Genomic DNA, 22,340 nt, shown 5'->3' on the forward strand with positions numbered 1-22,340 from the left:
ACCTCAGACATCTCAGTGCAGAAAGGTGCTAGGAATAGCTAAGATACCACGCAGGACCCTCAAGCTCCCAGGCCTCTAGGACCTTGGCTTGGGTGACACCCCTCTCCATTTAACATGGGAGCGGATGAGTTTACGATGAGCGGTGCATTCTGATTGTAGCCAACTCTCATATAGAGTCGATCTGATCTGATTCAGACTGGAGACCACATTGAGTTCCTTACATTTCTTTCATCTCAGGTATGTGTAACGATCTCCAATGAATAGCGCCCCTTCTTTTACGAACCACAGTTTGAATTCAACTATGAAAATACAGAAGCGGGAGACTGGCTACCATACATCTTCCAATGTGAAGATATTGGCGCTTATTCCAAAAATGTGTTTATCAGACTGTTGGAGACCGCCATTTATTCCATCACAGACAGAATGGTGATGACTCATGGGTTCATCGTGGGGGAAATTTGGTCAAGACACACATACAACACCAGATGAACATCTCAGGATTTAAGGAGCCCGGCCACTGTCAGAGATCGGCCTCTTAAGTAAAACACTTGTTGGACTCTGTGTTTATTGGAGACCAGGTCTATTATTAGAGACAGGTCACTATTGGAAGACATACTGTACTCTAGTCTAAAATAAATTGAGTGGCCTTTTCTTGTGGCCAGTCTAAGGCACACCTGTGCAATAATCATGCCGTCTAATCAGCATCTTGATATGGCACACCTGTGAGGTGGGATGATTGTCTTGGCAAAGGAGAAGTGCTCACTATCACAGATTTAGACAGATTTGTGAACAATATTTCAGAGAACTGGCTATTTTGTGTATGTGGAAAAGGTTTCAAATCTTTGAGTTCATACCATAAAAAATGGGAGCAATAACGAAAGTGTTGCGTTTATATTTTTGGTCAGTTTACATTTACTACCAAAGACGGGATGTATCAGAGGAAGTTAAGGCTATAGGCTGCACTACTTGTTTACACTTGGGTCCTTGTTCGTCTTATTTTGTGTTATAGAATTAAATTTAAAAAAACTGAGAACTATGGATTTAAAAATATATATCTGATTCAAATTGGCATTGGCTCAGGCTCAGTCAGACTCTGCCTTAGTGGCCGGCCCCAAGGTAAATTGAGTTTGAGACCCAAGCGTTAATGAATCAAATAACTGCTTTATTTATTCATTTATTTTTCGAGGAGTGAACATTATAATACACTTATGTTATGTTTTTCAATTCTGAGACATTAGCATTATGAAATAAGGGCTTACTTTTAAACAAACAATCATTTGTAATGTACAGTATTACAGTTTGGAACTTTCACAGCGCTGCTTGTGCGACTTGATGCAACTCAGTTTCAATCATGGTGGTTGACCACTGGACTACATTTCACAGAACATCCGTGACGTTACGTCGTTGAAAGGCATTTCACGTGTGACGTCGACGCTCCTCTTGTTTTGGCAGTTTCGATACACACGGATTGTCAGAGGCTAACAAAACACTTTTTCGCATCCTTCTGGTGGTCCACGACGACTCAGCGGTACCGTACGTTTCTGTGCTGGGATTTTTTATGCTAACACGTCACGTGCACGTTGTTAGTTTGCATGGGTTTGTGGGTAAAAAGACTGACAGAAGTCAGCTATCTAAATAAGCCACTAGCTAGTTAGCCGGCGAAGCTAATAGCCTAGCTTCGCACAGGGATTCGCTGTGTCTGTGTGCGGAAATGATTTTAAACTGCTCAGGCGTTTTTGTCTTTTGTTTTTTCTTCCTTTCTTTAGTTTTCGTTTTTAGGTCCACCATTTTTAAACTTAGTTCTAAAATCGTTAGTTTCAACCGAATGTCAAACGGTTTAAATAGGAAAAGTGGTGCTTTGAGTTTGTGCAGAAATGTTGTTGTGAGAGGATCTCAGTTATCGTCTGCATCGATAATCAGTACGGGTTATCGAACGGGTTTTTAGAGTAACGGCCGGCTTAGCAGGTTAAGCTAACCAAACCAAAGCGTGTCCATTAACGGAGATGAGCAGTGACGCCTGTGTCATCAACTCTGTTGCTAGCCTCCAGGTTTAACTTCTGTTGTTTACTAAAGTAAGTTTGCTAACCTGATCATTGTTAAGCTCAAATTCACTTATTTTCTTATTTTAAGTTTTTCTTCTCGAGATCCCAGTTTCTTCGTGGTTTTCTGATTTTTTTTCTCTCTCAAAATAAATAACTGACGGGTTTTTAAACTGAAACAAAAACAAAAGCATGCGCAGGAGTATTACCGACTCTGATAGTAAGTTTATCAAAGCTAGTTGTCACTTTTTACTCATACAAAGTTTTTGAAATAAAAATTTTACATGAGACTTTTCTGTCTGCAGTTAGCAGATCCACAAGATTGTTTCATTTAATCCTAATTCATCCTAATTCTAAGGTGATTGTTTTTGTTGCTGTTTTTTTTTTTTTTTTTTTTTTTTTTTGCTGGAGTAGATGCTCTTGACCTGGCAGTGATTCTCTGTGCGGACTTCCAAGTTTAGTTCCACGATGGCTGAAGGGGACAAAGATGATGACGTGATTCACCTCGCAAGTTTTAATGTCCATCGTAGCCAAGGTGAGAATCCTGCTCTTACACATCTAAGCATTTTCACCCAACTAAGGCCGGGGCAACTTAAAAACTAATCGTATAGTAGTGAATTCATTTATCCATTCATTCAACCATCCGTCCGTCTGTCTGTCTTCTGAATTTGCTGAATCCTTTTTGGGGTTGCTGTTGGGCAAAGGCCAGGTACACCCTGAATAGGCCACCAGTCTGTTGCAGGGTTGCACACTTACGCACATACCTAGGGGCAATTTAGAGAGACTAATTCACCTATGAAGCATGTTTTTGAACTGTGGGAGGAAGGATTCAAGGAGTGTTTATTGCAATTTTCGGTAAACAGAGCAGTTTCACAGAATTGGAATTTGCTGCGGTGCTGATATGAAACATAAACACTTAAGAATAGAAAAAATGAACAACAGTAAGCACAATTAAAATGAGACAATGGTCAGAAAAATAAATAGAATAAGTTGTGCAAACAGTGAAACTGAGGATTATCAAGGTGCAGGTAGTTGACTGGACATATAAGTGAAGTTTAAGGGGGGGGTTAAAAGGTGATCATGAGTCTGACTGCAGAGGTGAAGAAACTGTTCTTGTGTTGTGAGGTTCTGATCCTGATGGACCTTAGCCTCCTGCCTGAAGGGAGTGGCTCAAGTACACCATGTCCAGGGTGAGAAGGATCGGCTGCTGTCCGACCTGCACGTGCTCGGGTTCTGGATACGTATAGGTCCTGGACAGATGGAAGGCTGCAGCCAATCACCTTCTCAGCTGCGCGCACAATAGTCTGTTGATGTCCCTGGTTGTGGCTCCAGAGTACCACACGCTGATGGAGGAGGTGATGATGGTCGTGTAGAACTGCACCATCATCTGGGCCAGCAGCTTGGCTCTCTTCAACTGCCGCAGGAAGTTCATCCTCTGCTGGGCCTTTTTGAGCAGAGAGCTGATGGACGGCTCCCACTTGAGGTTTTGGGTGATGGTGTTGCCGAGGAAACGGACAGAGTCCACTATGGTGATGGGAGAGTCTGTCAGGATGAGAGGGCTGTGACTTTCCTGAAGTCCACTATCATCTCCACTGTCTTCTGGGTGTTCAGCTCCAGGTTGTTGATGCTGCACTACGACACCAGCCGGTCCACCTCCCTCCTGTAGGCAGACTCATCATCGTTAGAGATGAGCCCAATGACGATGGTGTCATCTGCAAACTTGATCAATTTGACAGAGTCATGGCTGGAGGTGCAATAGTTGCTGTACAGGGAGAAGAGCAAAGGAGAAAGAACACAGCCCTGTGGAGATCCTGTGCTGATAAATTGGGTGGTGGAGACATTCTTCCCCAGCCGCACACACTGCCTCCGGTCCGTTAGGAAGTCAGTGATCCACCTGCAGGTGGAGTCAGGCACGTTTAGCTGGAGAAGCTTTTCCTGGAGCAGAGAGGGGAGGATAGTGTTGAATGCCGATCTGAAGTCCATGAACACCTAGCATAGTTTCCCGTGGAGTCCAGATGCTGCAGGATGAAGTGAAGGGCCAGGTTGATATCGTCGTCTACAGACCTGTTGGCTCTGTAGGCGAACTGCAGAGGGTCCAGGAGGGGGGAGGTGAAGGACTTGAGGTGGGGGAGGACCAGATGCTCGAATGACTTCATGACTACAGACCTAAGTGCCACAGGCCTGTAGTCATTAAGACCAGTTATGCGGGGCTTCTTGGAGACAGGGAGTATGGTGGACAGCTTGAAGCAGGCCGGGACGTGGCAGGACTCCAGGGAGGTGTTAAAAATGTCTGTGAAGACCAGGAAGCTAGAGTGCCTGGAGAAAACCCACGTATGTGTCAGGAGAACATACAAACACCATACACAACAGTCCCAGAAGGGAATTGAACAAGTGCCTTCTTGCTGTGAAGCGAGAGCACCAACCACTGCATCATAAATGCAAATTTTTTAATCAAAAAGTAGCAGAATCTTTTTTTTTTCTGATAATTGAGTGTGCTGCTTTATAGGCACAGCATTCAAGTCATGTGTCTGTTTAGTGTTGACTGTGGGATCATTTTAGCCCCTTAAAGTCTCACTCCGATCAATTTTTGATCTATTTTTAAGGTGTTACCAGTTTGTATTGTTTTCTAGGACATACTTTCTGCAGAGCGGCACTAGTTCATTAGAAATTCCCCTCTGAGTTGTGGGTGGGACTATTGGTGCTGAGTAACCCCACTCCCCCTTCTCCTCCCTGTTACTGAGAGCTTTCTGTTTACCCACTCTCCTACTAGTTACAGCCCCTCACAACCCCAACCTAACATTACCGGTGCAACAAAAATGGCGAGCAATATTGGAGCTATCCAGCCGTGCAGCTTTGAGGCAGATGTCAGCTCAGACGAGGGAAAGGAAGACGTGCATGGATCTAGTCGTTTACAACTGGATGCATAGGCATGGAGCTAGTGGTCCATCCAGTGTATTTTCTAAATCCCATTTTTTATATGATGTGTGCAGGTTCTTATGCGGGTCGGAGGGTTCTCATCACCATATCAGATGACTCTGACGAAGAGCCTGTGACGCTGGTCCCTGGCAGTCCTGTTTTAGTCTCTGATGATGACGATGTCAGCATCCTGGAGGTGACTTCAAGATCAGTCAAAAAACACTAAGAATTTAATTTCTTTTAACAACAAAAAATATATATATATTTTTTTTTTACCTGTTGTGTTTTTCTGCAGTTTCCAGCTCTTGCACGCAAGCCGGTAATTCGAGCAGCCAAGTGGGGCGGGGCAAGCCACATTCACGGTGAAACGAGCACAAGTTCCGCTGCCGCCACAGGAGGTCCGGCTCCTGCCGTCTCCACCTCCAGAGATGCCAAACCCAACCAAGCAGCCGCGCACACACCAAGGACACACACACCGCCACAGCCAGGCCAGTCATCACACACACCGTTAGAAGCGCAACGCTGGGGCGCCACTTCAGGACTCACCAAGGTGGAGATCCATGTAGTTTCTTCTTTGAAAACGGAGGCCAAGTCCACTTCACTTGTCCCCCCTCAGCCGAGCACATCTGGACTGTCGAATCTGCAAGTTGGCTCTGTGGCGCCGAGTGCTGCTCCACAAACCTCTTCTTTTGTCAGTGCTCAAGAAAACCAGCGGACGAGTAGACTTGCAGCAGACGGCGCTCAGGCCAGCACCTCTGCTGCACACCAACCTGTAAATCTGCCCCTGCCCCCCCAGGGGCAGAAGGTGAAGCTTGTCGTTCATCCGCAGCAGCAGAGCATCCAGGATTCTGACGTAATAACTCAAGTTCAGCACCAGAGGAGACTGGCCGCTCCGATGCAGACTGCAACACAGTATAAGACGCAGGGCAATCTCATCCAGGTGGAACCCCAAACCCTGGCTCAGGCGCCGGCTCAGCCTGTGGTCCAGCAGGCCCAAGCTCCTCACCATCCGTCCGGGCCCCATCCTGCAGTTCTTATTGCAGCGGCCCCGGAGAGACTCGGCCCCCCCGAGGCGGGACACCGGATAATCTTGGGGAGCCAGGCCTCTGGAGAGGCGGTCCCCGACCCCGCCGTGCAGCCCGGCACCTCCACCGCCACTCCTTCAGCTCGCAGCGTCACTATCAGGCCATCCTATTTGAGCTCCTATCACCCTGCTCCACCAGCTCCAGCCGCATCCCTCCCCCACAATGGAGGCGAGGCTGGTCTGGTTCCAGCTCCTGGTCCTGAGCGGGCAGATCCAGGCCCGGCCCTGGTTAAGGTCCTTCTTGCACAAGAGGACATTCCCCACATAGAGGATGCCAGACCTGGACCGTCCGCACAGCAGGGGAGACCGGAGCAGCAGCAGCCTTACGTTCGAGCCCTCATTACTGGGGTTGTAAGTACTGCAGAGCTAGAATCCTGACTGTCGGGATTCCAGTGAAGTTCTCTAAATCCGTCTTTATGTGTCTCCTGCAGTTGGATTTATTCCCAGATGTCCAGGAAGCCTATGTAGCAGAACTGATCCTTAAGAACAACGTGAAAGACTTGAATGTGTAAGAAGCTCTTCTTTACAAAAAGAACCGTTTGTATTTACTGCAGCCAGTCGCTGTGTGCAGCTGCTATTTGAGTGAATGTTCCGCCTCATGCCCGTTCTGTGTTTTTCAGTATTTGTAACCTGCTGTTGGAGAACCCGGAGTACGCAGACCGAGAGAATGCGGCCGACGCAGTGGCTCCCACCAGCATCCTGCTGCAGCCAGGAGACTCCGAACCAGAGGTGATTCAACAAAAGCAGCACCAGGCTTCAAAAATCCTCGTCCTGACTGATGCCTGCAGGCACAGATGGAAAATAACATCTCGTTAAAAAAATATATAAATGTATAACCAGTAGAGTTTTTGAAACAGTAGTACAACAGTTTGATGGTCACTAAATAATTGTCAGGATTACTAAACACAGTTCATTTAAATTTTAAATGTAAAAAGTTTCATTTATAAAAATAGGGAAAAATGTTATTTTAAAAATGTGTATTAAAAACTAAAAGACATCCTTTCTAAATATGGTTTTAATGTCAACAGTTGATTCATTTAAAAGGTAATTTTTTTGCTCAATCCTTTATTTTCTCAGCTGCATCATTGAATCTCTTGCAGTTGGATTCGCTCAGCTGTTTATCTTCTTCGTTTTGTGTTTTTGTGACATTTTCAAGTATTTTTCAGCACAGAAAGAAGAAATCAGACGTATCTGCTCTGTGATTGGTTCGATTGCTGCTGTTTTTTGTGACACACTGGTGTCGCACTGAGATCTGCTTCCTTGCTGAGATTTGAAACTCCTCTGCTGAGCACCACTGTCTAACAGCATATTTAATGTATTTTTAGTATAAAATCAGACTTTAATTTTGAAGAGAACAGGATACATTCTCCTTTGAACCAGCCTTTAGTGGTGATTTCATGATCCGCAGCCTTTGACGTTTTCAGTGGGGTTTTAAATAGACGCAGTTATGGTCCTGGCCTATTTAACCTGAAGAACATTTTTATTGTAGAGCTTTTAGCTAAACAGACTTTAAACCTGAGTAATGAAAACAAAACAAAAAAGCTTTATTTGAAAATTATTAAAATAATGCAAACTTTACAGTCTTGGAATAATACAGAAACTTAACAAAATCCTTGTATTGTTTACTGTAAGAAATATTGTTTTGTTGGAAAAAGACCTAAAAATGTTGGATTTCCTGCTATAAGTGAAGCTCGCTAAGATTCCTGCTTGAGCCACAAGCACTTATGTGAAATAATAAAGATCTGATTGTTTCTCATGACGTATTCAATATCCAGGGTTTGCTAAAACAGCATTTATGTTGTTGCAACCTTTTGTGGTAGCTGCCAACAGATTCTGGCCTTCACCTGCTCAGAGGAATCAGCTGGAGAACCTTTGGACTATTTGCAGTCAGTCGTTCTGAAGTGTTTGTGCTCTCAGGTGACAGAGGACCTGTTCGACTACGGCACGCTGACCACCGTGGGATCGGAAGTTGTGATGCAAGCTGCAGACCTGCTCATGGCGGACTTCAGGATGCTCAGCTGTCAAGATATCAAATGGGCTCTAAACGCTCTGAAGGGACACTATGCAATCACACGCAAGGTAACGCCGCCGCTTGTTTCTTCCTGCTCCTCCCTGTTTCATCACCTTCTTTGAGGCTGTCTTCTGTCTGCCTCAGGCCTTATGTGAAGCTCTGAAGAAGTGGCAGGAATCAGGTGATTCGTTAGGAAGGAGAAGACGGAGCAGGACCTCCTCAGAGAGATGCTTCATTGACTTTCACTTTGAGCACGGTAACCACTGCAGGCCTTCATTTAGTTACAGAAGCCGAGGTCTCTGCAGGCTGAACCTCCTCTTTGCCACCAGGTTCCCTGAAGCTGGAAAGAAGGATGTTCTTCTTGGAGAACAACCGCCGTTACTGCCGGACCTACAGCAATCTAGAGGCTTCAGTGCAGAAGGAGCTGTCCTTCTATCAGCAGAAAGCCAAGGAGTGGGCCGAGGTGCAAACGCTTTGCCTTATACCTCTTCCTGCTGAGGATTTTCACAATAAGATTTTTTATTTTCTTCTGGTTGCTTCATTATTTCATTTAGGATCATTTCTTTTGTTTTTTTGCATTTGTAGAAGTGTGTCTTTTTTAGGAGACCTTTTAGGCAGTGTCATTTAGAAAAAAAAAACAAAAAAAGTAGCAGACTTTTATTTATAATGCTAACATGCTTTCATCTTTCCAGCATGAGGATTTCCTGCTCGCTCTGCAAGTCAATGAAGACGAATACAAGAAGGTATGGAGCATCAATTGCACAAATCTGGACTTACTTTGACTCTCTTTTTGTTTTCATTTATGGGGTTTTATGCCAAAAGCATCCCATTGGTCCAAATATCATACAGCTTTTATTCTGAAAAAACATTCACTGCTTCAATCGTTTCAGTTTCTGACTCCACAGGAGTCAAACCTATTGGTTTTCCAGAGAGCCCACCTACTGCTGATTACCTGGCTCAGGTGTATCAGGCCTGTAGGAAAGTGTAAGTGGCAGGGGGGTTAAGAGAACAGCGGGCCTCCAGGCGGGGGGTTCGATACCTCTGGTCAGGACGACTGACCTAAAAACTGCTCAAGCTGAAGATAACATTCAAGATCGTCCCATCGTGTTTATAGGAGCCAGATTCTTGTTAAATCAAATGTGATCATTTTTGTTAATTTAATGTATTATTTTAAAGTACAAAGATAATGACTTCCTCAATGACATCACTTAGCTGATAAAATGTGCACTTTACACTTCTAGCATAAATATTCATCTTTTGTTGAAAGTAAACTGAAGTTTCTGGTCTGCAGCTTCCTTTGTGTGAAGATTTAGCTTGAGTAAAAAAGGTAAAAGCTAAAAAATGATAAAGTCAGGAAGCTGGGATCAACACAATAAGACCTTTAGCTGCTATATTCTGCTAATAACCCAAAAACAGCTTGTAGTTTGTCTGGGAATTAAAACATGTGACGGATGTCACAGAAAGGACAGAATCATCCATTTGGCTCCTGGAAAGTTTGTCTGGAAGCTCGGAGGACATTTAGGAAGATGAGAAATGTCTTTTTGTCAGTTCTATCAGAAATCCCCTCTTCATACTTTTTAACACGATTCATGTGATAAACCTGATCTCTGCCCGCAGGTGAGACGTAGATTAAGAGTTTCTGTGACTTTCATTGACTCAAACTAAAAGCGCTAAAATGTTTAATTGCTGTCTCAGTTTGGTATTACAGTGGAGATAAAAACATTAACGGAAGGTTTTTCTCCTCTGGATGGTCTTTGCTCAGGACGGTCAGCTGATTGAGTGTGGCTGCTGCTTTGGGGAGTTTGCGTTTGAGAAGATGACGCAGTGCTCCGACGGTCACCTGTTCTGCAAAGACTGTCTGGTCAAATACGCTCAGGAGGCCGTGTTCGGCGCAGGACAGGTACCCGTCTCTCCTTTTTTTTTTTATGCAGTCAAGCAAACATTCCTGCTGTATTGAGAAATGAGCCGATGTGTGTGTGTGTGTGTGTGTGTGTGTGACAGGCACAGCTGAGCTGCATGGAGGGCGGATGCCCCTGCTCCTACCCCTCCTGTGAGCTGGAGAAGGTCTTGCCGGAGAACATTCTGCTCAGATACAACGAGAGACAGGCAGAGGAGGCGGTGGCCGCCACCTGTGCCGATGAGCTGGTCAGGTGGGTGTTGGTGCAAAATCCCTCCACACTCAGATTAGATGAGAAACAGTTTAAAGTGAAATATTTTCTTCAAAAGGAGTTTATCTTCTGTGGATTTTCTTTGTACAAAATTCTGAGTTATTTTGGATTATTTCAGTTTTTTATTAATCTACAGAAAAAAATGCTACGGACCCTCGCTGCCCTCTTTTGACCCCCCTCCCTGGCTGAGCGGCTGCTAAATGCCCCCCACTCTCCCCCTCTGCTCCTGGCACCCTGATCAGAATGCATTCCACAAATTCATTAAAAAGGTGTCACCTTTTTTCAAAATGGTGGCTTTTCTGTTGGTCTTATCTCCATAGCAACCACTTTAATTTTTGATAGCATGGGGGTGACGGGCAGATCTGTGTAACTTTTAGAAAATTCAGCAAAATCACATTTTTGGATTCCCTTGGCAACAGAGATTTTTGTTAACCACACCTACATTTCTTATATGTTCATATCTTATGTCATCATTTCATGCATCTTGAGCCAAAGATTCATGAATTGTGTATTAAATTTTCACAATATACCGGTAAAAAATGTGCAGGCGACAGGGAAACGCCACCTTTTCGAGCTCGCCATGCTAACGGCGTAGAAATCCAACAAACCTTAAAATCAACATTTTGGTTTCCAAGTAGCTTCCTAACGATGCTCGAGGAGTTGGGACAGACACGTGCACTCGCAGGGCCCTAGGGGTGCTTGAGCATCTGCCCTTTTTGCCTTGTAATAAAAACTGCCCTAGGGACTTCTGTTTGGATTTTTTCTTTATTTGTTTTGACATTAATACATTTCTGTTAGAGATACAAGAAAAAAATGTGGCTACAAAATCCCTGGTATTCTATCAAACACATTTTCTTGTAATACGGGGGTTGGGAGGCAATAGATCGAAACCTCTAGGAGATTGAAGTTATGTTTTGGTGCGTCTGGCTCAGGGTGTCTTGAAGTTGTGTGAGGTCAAATGAAATCTCAAGATTATCAAGGCATTCTGGATAGAAATGTGCTGCCTAGTGTCAGAAAGCTTAGTCTCAGTCACAGGTCATGGGTCTTCTAACAGGACAACCATCCAAAACACACAGCCAAAAAACCCCAAGAATGGCTCAGAGAAAAGCATTGGACTATTCTGAAGTGGCCTTTCTATGAGCCCAGATCTGAATCCCATTGAACATCTGTGGAAGGAGCTGAAACATGCCATTTGGAGAAGACACCCGTCAAACCTGAGACAACTGGAGCAGTTTGCTCATGAGGAGTGGGCCAAAATACCTGTGGACAGGTGCAGAAGGCTCATTGACAAATACAGTGATTGCCTCAAAAGGTTGTGCAACAAAATATTAAGTTATGGGTACCATCATTTTTGTCCAGCCCTATTTCATTAGTTTGTTTTTAAAAATAATTCTGTTAATTAACAACTCAAAAGTAATGGCTGATTTTGATTATTTAATTTTCAATTCATTTTAATTTATTGTTACTTTTGAGCGTTTCAAGTCATTTCAGTGAGCAATTTTGGAATTTCTTTCTTTAACTTTGGGGGACCAACAATTTTTCTCCACTATTGTAATTTGAACTACCGTAGTTTTTTCCCATATTGTTGGAAATTGTGAAAATCAGCAAATTTCCCATGTTGTCACAAACTGGCTGCCAAGCTATAGATCCTGTGGCCATCCCATAATAATTTTAAAAATAGTTTTGGAAATTCCAGACACATGTTTTGGTTTTGTTACTTGAATTTAAACTTGTGTTTTTTGAATCCCATAAGAGATTTTTTCCCTAATCATTTTTTGACGGTTTCTCCTGCTGTGATGTCCTCTTTTGGCTTTACCCAGAATTCATTTTTACTGGGTCCTTGGTCCTTCGGTGAGTTCTTGAAGATGTGGCGGCGGGTAAATTTTGGCTCAAAGGCACTAAGAACAATCTGGTCCCCACAGTCCAGAACTGCAGCGGGTCATAGAAACCAATTTTCAATTCATGTTTTCTTTTTAATATCTATGATGTAACGACAAATATCCTAAAATTAGACCAAAAATGCCTTAAAACGGCTCTGATTTTACACAGAAAAGAAGGATTGTGTTCATAAATGTTTCTGAAAGTGTCTGATCTTCTGAGGTTTGTTGCACTGACGGCAGCTGGGTTTGAACCTTCGCCTCTGTCTCTTCACAGATGTCCGTTCTGCAACTTTCCGGCCTTGTTGGACAAAGACATGTCTTTGTTCAGCTGTCCCAACCCTCGCTGCCGCAAGGTCAGTACTGCTCTCTGTCTCTGTGGAGCATCACAGCCTCAGCTCCTTCGTAAAAGAGTCATGCACTTGACAGCAACATGATGAGAGTCCCACGAAGAAGAACGCCCATCCTCATCCTCGCCTGTTGTTCCTGCAGGCCATTTGAATGCATTCCAAAAAAAAGCTTTGATTTAGACGTTTGGTGCCGTAGCGCATTAATTATTTAATGCTTCTTCCACAATAGTTTGAAATAACTTTCATTCATCATCATTGACCACTTTGAAAGACAAGAAAAATATTCGTTTAATGGGATTTCAGTGCGTTTTTCACCAAGTCGTGGATGAACTGGAAAAGCTGATGATTAGAGAGCAGCCGCTACAGTTCCTGGACCAGAGCTGGAAAAATGTTGTGCCGCCCTAAAGCAGGAGGGGGGGAAATGCTAATTAAATCAGAATTCCCTGAAAAATAAGGAGAGAATATTGCTGTCTTTCCCAAAAGAAGGTGTTTGAGTGAACAGGGTTCTGTAGAAGCAGTTGTTTGCCCTCAGGACACAAATGGAGCTCGCTCACGGATCACAAATGCAACCTTTGGCTGAAGTCCCTTCATTTTGAATTCTTCTGTTAGCAAAAACGGGGATGCCAAATAAAATGGATGGAAAGGAATGGAAAGACATTACAACATGTGGGAACAAGGATGTAGAATTCTGCCGGAGCCTTATCTCTGGCGTTTTGGATAAATCATCGCCACATCTATCATTTATAATCCGCGACATTTCACGGTAAAACGACACAGCAGTGTTTGGCGTTCAAATAACGTTTGGCACATTTTCACAAATGAAGGAAGCGAAAATCGTTTTTCTAATCAGAGAGTACTTATGTAACAATTTTCTTTACTTTTAGCAGCATTTTTCGTAGGTCCTGAAGTTTTTGCTTCATCAGTTTCTCCTCATGGTTCAGATTTAAGTTGGAGCAGCTTTAATGTTCAGATGTTCGGTCTTCAGCTCTCCTCTTCCTCACACTGAGAGTTTGTCAGTGCGGGGTCTCCTTCCTCAGCGAGAGGAATGCACTGGGGGCTGTTACATGGCTGACATCCTCCCCAAAGTCAATTTCAATTCACTTTCATATATATAGCCCAATATTACAGCAATAGTCGTCTCAATGGGTTTCAAATCCGTAATTGTATAAGAATATGAAATCAGTCATAAAAGGTCATTTCTAAACTTAACTATATAGACTAAGCTAAACTGGGCATCCCTGCTCTTAGACCCTGGTTCTGATGGTTTAACTTTGTGTTTTTGTAGCTGATTTACCACAATTATGGCTTCTACCTTAAAAGCTTCTCATTTTTTTGCTTAGATTCTGGTAAAAGCTGCAGGGAAGAGGCACAGTGTTTGAGCATTTTATTTTCTTTATTCTGCAAATATTTAACCCAGTAGATGAGCTAAATTAACAGCTGGATGACAGTAGAAGGACGAAATCTTTAGTCTTTTGCAGATCAGGCCGCGCTCAAACGCGTTTGGACTCCTTGAAGACACTTTTCCTCCTTAAAAATAAATGCCATCACTTCTTTAGGATTCTGTGAGATCATGAGGCTCTGAACTTTAGCTATTTAGCAAAAATATAAGGCTGCTAACAGAATAAAATCTCAGTATTTTCAATAAAGACTAGAATAAAATTACCAAATAAACTTAGTCCCAGTGTTTAGCTCATATTAGTTTTTATTTTTTGTAGATAAATCTCCTCAAATGTTTGATTTTAGGAGCTGTTGGTGAAACTAGATTACAATAGGAGGATTGATCGGAGCGTTCTGCTTGGAAGGCCCCGCTTGTCCCGTTAAGTTTGAATTTAGTACGCTAGTTAGACGGCTTTAAGCGTTTACTCGTTTGGTTGGTTTTGTGATTACGAAGGCTTTTAATACCTCAAAAGGCATTAAATTAGATTTTCAGGAGCTGAAGAAAGTCTTCCAGATGTTTTCTACAAAGTCACGTGATGTCGAAAATATCTGTGCGAGTTTAAATGGTGGTGAATGCAGCCCAAAGACAAAGCAGTAGGTGGGACGTATAATAAATGAAATATAAAGAAAGATTTAACATTTTTTGTAGCATTTCTTACTTGTTGACTTATGGCATTAAAATTCTCTGAGCGAGGACTGAACTAGATCTGCTGACGTCTGCGGAAAGCCAATACAGGAACTGACAGGATGTCACGAGGTCTTTGGACTCATTTTTGTTGTTCTGCATCGATGGTGCTGACAAAAATGGTATTGCACTTTAAAGGGCCAGGAGGGAACTCTGTTGAAATGGGGGAGCTGCTGGGGTGCTGTGAACGTCTGTTGAAGCTTCAATTTCGGTTGAAGTAATTCCAAATTGTCCCACATTGAGTTTTATAAGGAAAAACTTTGCAGCATTTGGTGATTTTACGAGGCTTTTAAAGTGAAATGTCTAAAAAGATATTTTAACATTGGATTTTAAATAATCTGCAATATAATGTGAAGCTTTGGGTGTAGTTTTAGTTTAAACCTGTGGGTGGAGCTGCAGCCATACAGTCTCCACTGCTGCAGCATGTAACTTGCTTAGCAAAGCCTGATGGTTTCCTTGTGTTTGATTATCCGCTTCTGTCTGCACCACAGAAAACAAACTTTAGAGAAGTTCTTCTTCAAATCAGAAGAAAACTCTAAACAAACTAAAATAGTATTTTTTGTTTTTTCTTTGTTCGTCTGCCGTGAGTCACTTTTTACTCTTTTGTCCCCCACTCGTTTGCTCAGGCTCCACTCAGGGAGGGGCGTTATTATGTAAGTGACACAGTTCTGGAAGCCCACCCGCCTTTCTTCACAGGCAGCCGCCTCATTGGTCGTCTGTGCGCTCAGGCTGGACTCTGATTGGTTGGGGCTGTTTTCCACTTATTTTCAAATTTGGTTCCCATTTAGTGACCCACATTCACTCCACCCCTCCACACACACACGCACATAAACAAACCCAGATGTTGCCAGACTCCACATGTGCAGACGGATCGGACACTGACCCACAGCACATCTGAACACATGAAAGGATTAAGTAGAGCTGCTGCACCCGAGAAGCAGGAGATCAGGGAATGTCTGGAAAGGATGGATTGGAGGTGGAGGGGGAAACCACCTCCTTCATAAGTTGAGAGTCGTATTAGAAGCAGCTGAGGAGGAGAAACGATGCAAATGACACAACTCTGATGGAGAAGTCAGGAACGTTGAAGTTCAGGTTTGCTAAGTGAGACTTTCCGGTGACGGGGTGGAGGGTGGGTGGAGAAGGCACCATGACGTCAGCGCTTTTTTTCCCCCAGCGCTATTTTTAGCGGTGCTATAAGAGCTGAAGCCTTTTCCTGGTTCTAGCTTCTTGTCAAACAGGTCAGAGACTGTTCCACTCGCTCTGCCGCTCCCCTCCCTGTGTGTGTGTGTTTTCTGCCATTAGGGGGCGATCTTCCTCCACTCTGATGCACCCTCAGCCACCAGGGTTCTCCTCCAGTGATGCAGCCCCAGCATCCTCCCTGGCACACAGACAGCCGTCTCTCTGACGGATTTTAAACTCTCCACACACAGATGTGGGGATGTAGGGGGCGCCAGCGAGGAGGGGAGCAGAGTGCCGCGTCAGCTGCCTCGCTCTTCAATACTGAATGAGAAATTCAAATATTCATGGTGACACCACTTAGCTAAAGGTTAGCGGGGGGGGGGGGGGTGCAGCCTGCAGCTAATGCGGGCGCTGGTGCCGTCTGCCTGGGATGCCCTTCAGGCTGAGGAGACGAGGATGGGGGTGTTTCTTAGCAACCGGGCAGACTGGCCGCAGTCACGCACAACAGCCGCACCACTCCCTGCCAACAGGGGGGTGCAGAGCAGGCGGCATGGAGGCGTTTGAGAAAAATGGTGTGATTTGTGCTCCCTCCATCTTCCCTGCAGGAGAGCTGCAGGAAGTGCCACGTGCTGTGGAAGCAGCACAAGGGGAAGACGTGCGAGCAGGTGCTGGAGCGGGACGAGATCCGCATGAGGGTGCTGTTGTGAGTCTGTCTCTTCTTTACACTTTCAGCTCTGCAGAACACAGACGCTCAGGTTTGATTGCTGATGAACTCAACTTTGTGAAAAATAATCAAAGCATTTCAAACTTTTTCAATTTCCCTTTTAAAGTATCTATTTTTTGGCCAAAGCTTTGAGTTTTTCCCCTTTCATGCCCACAAACCTCCAGCTTTTGACGAATGTTTTCAAAGTTCTTGATTTTAGGAGCTAAAGTACCAAACAAAACACAAAAAGACCTTATGAATGTGACAAAACAACAGAAGTAGCTCCGCCCACTGACATGTTCATTTGGATGCTGAAAAGACGAGGTAATGTCTAAAGTGGGATGGGCATGTTGAATCTACTCCGCTCACCTGAAGGACCAAAAATGACCATTGGGGCGAACACCTGCCAATCAAAAAGACACACCCCTGATAATGCCAGCATTGACACTCAAGAAAAAAGTAAATGTTAGTCTATTTTTCCATTAAAATGTAACATTTACTTCTGACACTTTCAAATCCATCCCCTGGACATGGAAGTGGATCAGATCCAGTTCTTCCTGTCAGAACCAGTTCTGTTTAGGCAGTCAGGGACGAGGCATTTCTGCACCACCCTCTGTTAAGAGTCCCACTCCAATCATCCTTTAATCTATTGTAAATGCGTTCCCAGTGGTCTTTTATTTATGATTATGCTGCAGCCAAAATCCGAAAACCTGTGACGGTTTCTGCAGAGCGGCAGTAGTTCATTAGAAATGTGCCTCTGAGTTGTGGACGGCCCTTCCCCTTCCTTTTGCTGAGAGCTCAAGGCAGAGAGTTTCTAGCCTGCCCAGCGGTTTTTTTGTGGCTCAACTAAAATCTTTTTCCAACTGCATTTTTTCATCAGCTCCTGATTCACAATGATTTAAATAAAGAAATTCTCAGAAATGCAATTATAAGCTGAATTTATGTCTATACATGTCCCATTATGTCTCCATAATCATAAAAACGCCACAAAAACATGTTCTAAATACCAAAAACGTGATTTTCATCGGGGTGGTTCTTTAAATCAGAAAGCGGCTGCAGATCCGCAGTAGGTGGGATGATGTATAAACAGCTCAGTTTCCCGGACAACCAACCAGGAAGACGGAGGCTCACCTGCTTCCTATCTATCGCCCAGCAGGAGCAGCGGCAGCACTTCCTGTTTTTAGAGGATCTTACTTCCCGGTGCTGAAAGATGAAGGAAGCAGCTTGGAGAACAGATCAGAGCTGTGATGGTTCCAGCAGGAATCACAACAGCATTCAGGTCCAGGTGGTCCATCCGTCCACAAACAATAGGAGATCGGATTATCAGGAACAAACAAACTGGAGATTTATATTGAAAGTTATTAAAGGGCATTCTTTTATTTGTAAAATCACCGCTTCAAACATTGACCAACCCCTGAAAAAACCCACTTCTCAGTGAGAACTTGCTGTTATTCAACTCAGATAAACCTGTGAAGAAGAGTCTGACTGAAGCTTCATCTGATGTTAGCAAAGAGAAAGCAGAGCCGAGTTTGGATTTTCACACATTCCTCTGGTTCTGAAGAGGCTGAAGAACAAACCTAAACGAGTTCTCTGGGTTGATGCACACACAACCCCCTAACCCTGCTGCTTTCCCTTCCTCCTGCAGCGAGGAGCGCATGACGGCGGCGCGTGTCAGGAAATGCGTCAAATGCGGCACCGGCCTGGTCAAATCGGAGGGATGCAACCGCATGTCCTGCCGCTGCGGCAGCTTCATGTGCTACCTCTGCCGGGAGCCCATCACCGGCTACAACCACTTCTGCCAGCACGCCCGCTCCCCCGGGGCCCCCTGCCGCCACTGCCACAAATGCTCCCTCTGGACCGACCCCACGGTGCGTCCTCCTCTGTGCATGTTTGACACTGACTGAAGCTAAAGGGGAGGAGCTTTAATGACACCATGATGCGGCTTTCTGTGTTTTTCTGCAGCAAGACGACGAGCGCATCATTCAGGAGATCCAGAAAGAAGGAGAAGCAGAGCTCAGTAAGAAGTGTGCAGGTCAGGAAAAGCCATTTTCTCCATCTTTGAACCTCCTCTTCTTCCTGTCAAACCGCTTACAGACATGCTCTGCTGCTGCTTTGATGTTCTGGATCCAGAACGGCGTCACAGTTCAGAGCTTCAGAGGTTTTACTGCAGCTTTTGATGCAGAGTTTATGAAATGTTTCTGCGGGATCAAACCTTTCCAGCATCATGTTTGCAGACGTTTGCAAACAAAAGTTATCATGTAAAGTGAAATCCTTTCTGTCTTGGCAGACACCAGAAACACATCAGCGTCTTTAGACGTCAGTTTTCCTGTTTTCACCATAAAGGGTTTGCGCCTCAGTAAAACTGTATTTTTTCAGACTAAAGTTGTTCCGGAGGATAAGTTGCATCAGCCAATATGATAAAAGAAGAAAATATCGAACATACGTCACACTTTTGGGAGAAATGTAACAAAATACAGGAAGAAGAAGGGAAGAAGAACAGACTGATTTTAAGTGCTTCACTGCCTTAACCGCATTTAGCTTCATGCAACATAAGTATAATTATTACCATAACCATAGCATAAAGAACATGCTAATAACTAAACTCTTTATATCGCTTTAAATCACTAAATCTGATGAGTAACTCTGAGCGGAGCTTCTTCTTTTGTGTTGCGGATTAGAAAGCTGAAATCTCAAAGCAGGTCTTCTCTGGTTGATTCCATATTGTTGATTTGGAATTGCGGTTTGTTTTGTTTCATTTCTGACCTAGTTTTTAGTGGACTTTTTTCAGTTCTTTTGAATATGTTCTATGTTTTTATTGAATGAAAACAATAATTCAAATATCAGCAATGGCAAGAGCCTAAAATTGTTCGTCTCCAAAACTTAATATTGTGTCGTCGTTGATCAAGCAGCTTCTGTTGCAGGTCTTTTAATCTGGAGGTGTTGGGATTATCACAACACATAACAGACAGAAACATTCAAACAGCCTGTTATTGTTGTTGGAAGCAGCTCATCAGACACCACAAGTGGCCACGCCTCCTAAAATCTATCTGCTCCAAGCGAGCGTGACACCACCCATAGAAAAGAACCCGTCTCCAACAAAATAAAGTGAACACAGACGCCGCCATATTGGAGCCAGACAACGTCAGTAAGCAGTGATTGGTCCGAGTCGGCCTGAGTCAACATTTCTATGGCAACCACTCTCACCAATCAGGAATGAGCTTTTTAAAAGCTACACCCCTACCACTGAAAACAGGGTACTTGAAATCTGTTGATGAAAGTTTTTTAGCATTCAATAAGAGACCACATGCTTTTATGGAGGAATCTGATTGGTCAGTTTCTAGTTTAGTTCTCAAATACAGTCAATGGTTCTGTCACTCCGCAGCGCTGCAGACCAGGACAGGAATGATCTGCTCTTATCAGTGCAGTGTGAGCCACAAAGTCGGCCATCTTTCATCTCTTCATCCTTTCCTCCCTCCTCTCTAAATATGCAGGGAAGAGGGTCGGCCCGCCTCCAGAGATCATCCCAGAGACCAAGCGGCCGTGTGTGGGCCCCGCCCCAGAGAACCCACCCAACCCAAACCCGGCAGCTCCCCCTCAGCCACAGGCGGTGCAAGCCCCTTTGTTTGTCCCCCCTCGCGGCCGCTTCCCGCCGCCACCTCCTCAGGGCCAGATGTTCCATCAGATCATCATACCCCCGGCGCCGTATGTGCCCCCGCTGCAGCATCTGCCCCCCATGAACAATAATCACCAGCACGAGCACAACCCACCCTTCAACCAGCGTCACCGCAACATGGACCTGCCCATGCACTATGGGCCCCCCCCATACTACTACAGACGCTACTAACCCCCCTGCTGGGTTCTGCGTTTTGACTGTGAATCACTCCGTTTGTATGTTTCAGGTTATAGACCCCCCCTCCACCCCCCAGGTTCCAGTTTGACCTCGAGTTGTTTGCATTAAACAGACAGTTGAAGCCTTTTTCCAGTTTCTACAGAGATTTTTCAGTAAAAGATGTCTAAATAAATATAAATCAAAAGGTTGGCCTCCCCCTCCTGGATCTTTTGTCAAGCATCGGGCTTTCTAACAAAGTTTTCTGTTTACAGTTTTGGAAAACATCTCAGTGTGTCTCTCTGCCCCCCACCCCCGTCAGAATGGGCTGACTCATGATAGCTGAGCCTCTGGGCGATCCACCAATCACATGCAGGATCCTCCCCCCCCCCCCCCCGTCCAGCTCTGCAGTGACTCAGAGAGGGGACTTCTTTGTTCAGCCATGTGCGACCCATCACCCGCTCGGAGGGCAGCCCCCCGCTTCTGCCCTGGGGTCCTGATTGACCAGAATTCTACCACATTCTGATGCTGGGAGGCGGCAGCAGCTGCTCTTCACTCTAATTTAGAAACCTCATGACTGCCCCCGCGGCCCCCCTGTCGGTGACCCCTGACCTCCCATACCACAACCATTTTCTGTCCTGAAAACATGATGACTGAGACAAACATCACGCGCCCACGCCGTGGAATCTCCGGATGTTTTGGTTTAGCCCCTGAACGCACCGCGGAACTCATCAGACTTGGATTACAGTCCGAATTAAAGCGAATTATCAGATTACAGCTCATTTATTTCAAAGAAACAAAGGAGGGGCTTAACTGACACGATTAGACCAGGGGATAAATTCCATCGTCTTAACTCTGTTTATTAATAATTGGAATATTTCCTGCATTTATAGAAAATTTAGTTTGATTCAGATTTATTGGATTTGGTTCATTTATCTTCAAAATATTACGTTTAATGGATCCCTCATTTCTTTTCTCAAACTCAAAAGTTTTCTGTAAACTCTCACATCAGCTGTAATAACCTCAAACACAGGAGGAGATGTGTGATGAAGGCATGTTAAAGCTCTCCTGCTGCTCCTCCTCCTCCTCAAGGACCGCGGGCATTTGGCAGCATTCTTGCTCCCCTGACAGTTATAGCTGCTCTGCCGCCATCGGCTTTGTTTGGGGCTGTTATTTTTAGCATTTTATCTTTAAATATTGTGTACATTTTTGATGAGCACACCCTTCACAGCTGCCCCCCCCCCCAACGCTGGGCCCACATTGCAGCTGCTCCTGCTGCCCCCTCTGATGTCACCACAGCCATTTTCTTAAGAAAAACCCTTTAAAAGACAAATTCAAAAGTGGAAGGAGTACAGATAGTTTTTTTCGTGGAGCTATGGAGAGAAATAAGTTTCAATAAGTGTCTGTGTGTAACTTTTGCGCACACACAAATAGGGTGAGACTAATTTCTTAGGCGTTTTATGGCTCATTTTCACTTTTACTTAAGTGGGAGCTCTGTACTTTCATGCTAGTAATGACAAGTATAGAGGGAGATAATGGAAGAGAAGAAATCCCTTAATCAGTCTGGAAAGAACTTTGAATCATTTCAAAGACTCCAGGAAAACTGACTACAAACAGAAAACATTTCAACATTTTTTACTTTCGGCAAATGTGGTGGTAGTGTGATAATTGGGGCTGCTCTCCAGCTTTACAACTTCAAAACTTCAGAGGAAAGTTGTTTCAAGGCACGGAGACGGCTTCTTTCATCTATAGCCGCGTTTACATGGGCAAAAGTAATCGGAATGAACGCCTGATCGGAAAGAAAATGCGTCATGTAAACGCGCCGTTCGGAATACTCTGCCCCGGTCAGACTCATTCGGATCAGAATTTCTTTCCGATCGAGATAGGTGGGTTATACCGATCGTTTATCCGATCGTGGAGCATGTAAACGGTCATTCCGATCGTGTGTCACTGCTGCTCTGGTTTACGTCACGCATAGACGGTGTTTCGCTGAGAGAAAGCTTTGGAGCGCATACGGGACCGACCAGCTCTGCGGACACCCCGTGAAAAGCGCCGCTCCGCTCTC

The 22,340-nt window shown here is 44.5% G+C and overlaps 1 protein-coding gene across 6 annotated transcripts; it reads left to right on the forward strand.

Annotated features, from left to right (window-relative positions):
- Positions 1-1,407: 1,407 nt before the first annotated feature.
- On the forward strand, positions 1,408-20,487 carry rnf216 (ring finger protein 216). 6 transcript variants are annotated; one of them, XM_020705441.2, is made up of 18 exons: positions 1,548-2,072; positions 2,231-2,259; positions 2,454-2,574; positions 5,030-5,151; positions 5,251-6,390; positions 6,471-6,547; positions 6,660-6,768; positions 7,957-8,118; positions 8,195-8,306; positions 8,380-8,513; positions 8,743-8,793; positions 9,813-9,950; positions 10,052-10,200; positions 12,373-12,451; positions 16,352-16,449; positions 18,095-18,317; positions 18,412-18,481; positions 19,941-20,487. In XM_020705441.2, the coding sequence occupies exons 3-18, from the start codon at positions 2,508-2,510 to the stop codon at positions 20,291-20,293; spliced, it is 3,084 nt and encodes a 1,027-aa protein (XP_020561100.1). In that variant the 5' UTR covers positions 1,548-2,072; positions 2,231-2,259; positions 2,454-2,507; the 3' UTR covers positions 20,294-20,487. The 6 variants fall into 6 exon arrangements, with proteins under 6 accessions (XP_011476773.1, XP_004071978.1, XP_020561100.1 ...); XM_011478471.3 differs by lacking the exons at positions 1,548-2,072; positions 2,231-2,259 and adding an exon at positions 1,408-1,533; XM_004071930.4 differs by lacking the exons at positions 1,548-2,072; positions 2,231-2,259 and adding an exon at positions 1,408-1,528.
- Positions 20,488-22,340: the final 1,853 nt, after the last annotated feature.

This window comes from Oryzias latipes, chromosome 8, assembly GCF_002234675.1.
Source record: "Oryzias latipes chromosome 8, ASM223467v1".
NCBI lineage: Eukaryota > Metazoa > Chordata > Actinopteri > Beloniformes > Adrianichthyidae > Oryzias > Oryzias latipes.

Bases quoted from the DNA above. Each gene is read 5' to 3' on its own strand.
- rnf216 (XM_011478471.3), top strand. From the start codon at position 2,508: ATGGCTGAAGGGGACAAAGATGATGACGTGATTCACCTCGCAAGTTTT. The intron at 8,119-8,194 runs GTAACGCCGCCG...TGTCTGCCTCAG, and splicing joins ACTATGCAATCACACGCAAG to GCCTTATGTGAAGCTCTGAA. The intron at 8,794-9,812 runs GTATGGAGCATC...GTCTTTGCTCAG, and splicing joins ATGAAGACGAATACAAGAAG to GACGGTCAGCTGATTGAGTG.